Source organism: Entamoeba dispar, genomic scaffold (genome assembly GCF_000209125.1).
Source record: "Entamoeba dispar SAW760 scf_1105229462713 genomic scaffold, whole genome shotgun sequence".
NCBI classification, from domain to species: domain Eukaryota; phylum Evosea; order Mastigamoebida; family Endamoebidae; genus Entamoeba; species Entamoeba dispar.
Window position 1 is genome coordinate 71,552 of NW_001855330.1, and position 3,875 is coordinate 75,426.

General features: G+C 25.2%; 3 protein-coding genes across 3 annotated transcripts in view, besides 4 other annotated features; 2 read left to right on the plus strand and 1 right to left on the minus strand.

The window, feature by feature from the left end:
* Positions 1-1,007, plus strand: part of EDI_026850 (rap GTPase-activating protein, putative) — a gene marked incomplete at both ends in the record, with an annotated part of 1,631 nt that extends 624 nt beyond the window's left edge. The window contains one exon of the mRNA XM_001740134.1: positions 15-1,007. Within this exon, the coding sequence (XP_001740186.1) occupies positions 15-1,007 (993 nt within the window). The remainder of the gene's footprint in view (positions 1-14) is intronic.
* A 7-nt stretch (positions 1,008-1,014) lies between these two features.
* Positions 1,015-1,184: a sequence feature (AT_rich).
* Positions 1,169-1,849, minus strand: EDI_026860 (uncharacterized protein; the record flags this gene model as incomplete). Its single annotated transcript, XM_001740135.1, has 1 exon — positions 1,169-1,849. The coding sequence occupies one exon, from the start codon at positions 1,847-1,849 to the stop codon at positions 1,169-1,171; it is 681 nt and encodes a 226-aa protein (XP_001740187.1).
* Positions 1,850-1,940: 91 nt separating this feature from the next.
* Positions 1,941-1,970: a sequence feature (AT_rich).
* A 521-nt stretch (positions 1,971-2,491) lies between these two features.
* Positions 2,492-2,558: a sequence feature (AT_rich).
* A 1-nt stretch (position 2,559) lies between these two features.
* Positions 2,560-3,642, plus strand: EDI_026870 (alcohol dehydrogenase, putative; the record flags this gene model as incomplete). The annotated part of the gene is made up of 1 exon (XM_001740136.1): positions 2,560-3,642. The coding sequence occupies one exon, from the start codon at positions 2,560-2,562 to the stop codon at positions 3,640-3,642; it is 1,083 nt and encodes a 360-aa protein (XP_001740188.1).
* Positions 3,643-3,735: 93 nt separating this feature from the next.
* Positions 3,736-3,875: part of a repeat region that runs on past the window's edge.

Here is a 3,875-nt window from a genome sequence, read left to right on the forward strand (position 1 = left end):
CCTCATCAATAAAGAAATTAACTGATTTAATGAAATATTCAATTATTGATATTGATCTTGATTTTCCTTATTACTCTCATTATTTTAAAGGAAAAAAATCAACAAAATATTATATGGATCCTATTTCATTAAATCTTTTAATTGTTGATACTTCAACTAAATATAAAAGAGCTATCCTCAAAACTCCTAAAGAAAATTATAGATGTGTTATTCCATTAGGAGTTGATCCTGCTAAATATGATAAAGCTTTTCCTCTACAAGAAAAGAAAAAACGATCAAAACCAAAGACATTTGATAAAAAGAATATAATAAAATTAGAGTCAGAATTAGAACGTATTGAGAACATGTCAATAATCAAAAAATATAAATTTGGAGTTATTTATGTTAAAGATGGACAAAAAGAAGAAAATGAATTTTTTAGTAATGATGAGTGTTGTGATGAATTTTGGAATTTTATGAATTCATTAGGAAAGAAAATTGAATTAAAAGGATTTAATGATTATGCTGCTGGATTAGATACTAAAGCTGGATGTACTGGTACTTATAGTTATTTTAAAAAATATAATGGTACTTATAGTATCATGTTTCATGTTGCTCCATTATTACCTAATCAAGAAGGAGATGCACAAAAATTAGAAAGAAAAAGACATGTAGGAAATGATGTTGTTGTAATTGTATTTCTTGATCCAAAAAGAAAAGAACCATTTGATCCACGTATTCTTACTTCTCATTTTAATAATGTATTTTTTATTATTCAACCAAAAACAAAGAATGAAGGGTTAGTTGTTCAAGAAGGATATACTATTAATGTCGTTACTAAACCTAATAATATGCCATTTCCTCCTTTCTTAAATTCTTCTTGGATGAAAAAAGGTTTTGGATTTGAAGATTTTATGTTAAAAAAATTAATTAATGCAGAACGTATGACAATGTATAACACTACTTTCTTATCAAATGCAAGAAATACAAGAAAACAACAACTTGTTCAACTTGCTGAACTTTTGTAATTCATTGAATTTTTTTTTTTTAAATTTTTAATATCTCACAAAATTTCAAAATGTTTTAGAATTTTTCTTTAAAAAAAAAAAATACGAATAAATTAAATTCATAAAAGTATGAATAAAGAAATAAATTTTGAATTCAATTTAAGTTAAATAATATATCATTATTAACATATATTAAAACTTTGATCTAAAGAACTGAAATGAATAAGTTTTTTTATAAAAGCAGAAGGTGTTGTATTAATGGAATGAGGAGTAACTTGATTCATTTGATTCATGTCTTCAATAGAAAAAGAAATTAAATCTTTTTTATCAATAGATTTACATTTTTTAAGAAGATAATCATTAATTTGTTTTCCTAACGACCGAATAGTAGCTTTATCATAATACACTTTTTGATCAAAAGATATTTCACTAAATTTTTCAGCAATAATAGTAAAAACACTTCCCCTTGTCCCTCTTTTTTTAACATCATATCCATGTTTTCTAATTTCTTTTAACAAAATATTTAATCCCATTGATACTCGATTTTTATAACTATGTCTTTTAAGTTGTGATGCATCAGAAATTTTTTTGGATTCTAATGAAGCAAGTTTTTGACATTCATTTCTAATTATTTCATCAATTTTAATTAATTCTCCTTGTTTTTCCATAGTAATAATCTTAAATAAATGTGAAACTTTATTACTATACTTTTCTGGAACTGAAATATTAAAAGTATATCCTTCTTTTACTAAAATTCCCATTAAAACTGATTGTTGGAATGCTTCCCATGATTTAGATTGTCTTTTTAAATAAAGGGCTTGAGAAATTCCCTCATTATTACCTCCACGTTCTCTCTGGCTCATTGCAGAAATAACTTGTTCTTCCCTTTTTTTAGTTAAACCAAAAACCCCTGAATTGGAATTTGTCTACTAGAAAAATCTTGTGAGAAACATCATAATTATTTTTATTAAAGAAATTTATTTAGAGTCAAATCTCCTTCTTTTACTTCCCTTAAACCCTATTTTTTAATAAAATCCACTGTTGGAAATTTCTTTCGTGTTACAACTTTTTTTTCGTGGAAGTCTTAAGTATTTTTAGTTTTCTTATTGTGTTCAAAAAATAATTATCTGGTAAAAAAAAGAACTAAAAAGAATTAGTTACAAAAATAAACAAAAATCAAAATTATTCAGCTTTAGGATTTACAAAAATATATATTATTAAAACTTTATTGAATCTCATTTTTAATTCCTTAAAGCACTAATTTTTCTTGAATAGAATACAATAGATCAATAAAATATATGAAGTAAGAACCCTCTTCAAAATACATTTTACATTCTAAGAAGAGATAAAAATTATATAAATATTCTTCCTCGGATTTTTTTTTTCTTTTTCTCCGGTTATTAAAAATAATTACTGCACATTGTTTCATTTGAATAGAAAAAATAAAAATGGGGGTTAAATACAGGGTTGTGGGTTATAAAAAAATAATTGTATTTGTGTTACTGTTAATTTTTTTTTTATAAATTCACATTTTAAGAACTTAATAATTAAATATAATTTTTAAGTTTTTTTCATGTCACAAGAGATGTTTACTGATATTTGTCCAACTCAATTAATATACGGTTCTATAAAAGATAAAATTATTAATGTTATTGAAGGAAAAGAATGTATTATTGTTACTACTTCTCACTCACCTTATTTTTTGGGAATTATTGATATTGTTAAACAAATTTTTAAAGAAAATAATGTTGATTATTTCATTTATGATAAAATTACACCAAATCCACTCTACACTTCTGTTAAAGAATGTGTGGATTTAACTAAAAATTTTGGTGATTTTATTCTTGGCATAGGTGGTGGTTCTGCTATAGACGCTGCTAAAGCTGTTAGTCTTATGAAAAATGGTGTTGATATATTGAAGGATGATGGGAGTGGAATTCCTGTTAATGGTATTTTAACCCTCAGTGGCTCCGGTACAGAAGTCACTCCTTTTTCTATTCTTAATTTACCCAATGGCACTAAAAAGTCAATTAAAGCACGTATGTTTTTAGGAAAATGTGTTATTGATAAAGATTTACAAATACATATTTCTGATAAATATCAATGTTCTTTAGTTATTGATATTTTATCTCATTGTATTGAGTCTTATCTCTCAGTTAAAGCAACTCCAAGATCTATGGAGGTTAGTAAAAAAGGTATTCAAATGATTTTTAGGCATGGAAAAATTGGAGTTCAACAAGTAAGAGAAATGGATTGTATTAATGCATCAATCATTGGGGGTGTTGCTATTACAGTTGCAGGTACTTCTGTTCCACATGGATTAGGTTATTACATTACAACTCATTATGGTATTTCTCATGGTTTTGCTTGTGGTATATTTTCATGTGCTTACTTGAAATTATCAGAAAAACAAGAAGTTTGTGGTAAAAGATTGAAATTACTATACGAAGAATTAAATATCCAAAGTGGTGAAATTGGCTTGTTCATTAATAATTTACTCTACCAATTTATGGATAAAGTCCAAGTAAAAGAACAAGAAGTTACTATTATGGTTAATGAATTCCTTGCAACAGGAAAGAACAAACAACACCCTGACCCCCTTGAACAGAATGATATCAGAGATATTATCCAAGAATCAGTTAATGTTATTGTTTAATTCATGGTTAATAATCAGTTTATTTAAAATTGGTTTCATTTGTTTATTATTTAGAAACTATTATAAAGTAAATAATTAATACATTTAGCTTAAAATGATTTATATTATAAGTGTGTATTTAATTATTTAATCATTTGATTTTGATCTGATATTAATTAAATTAAAATGGAAGAGTTAATAAATAAGAACACTCATTTCTTTAAAGAAGAAATAGAAACACTTCCAAATATTCA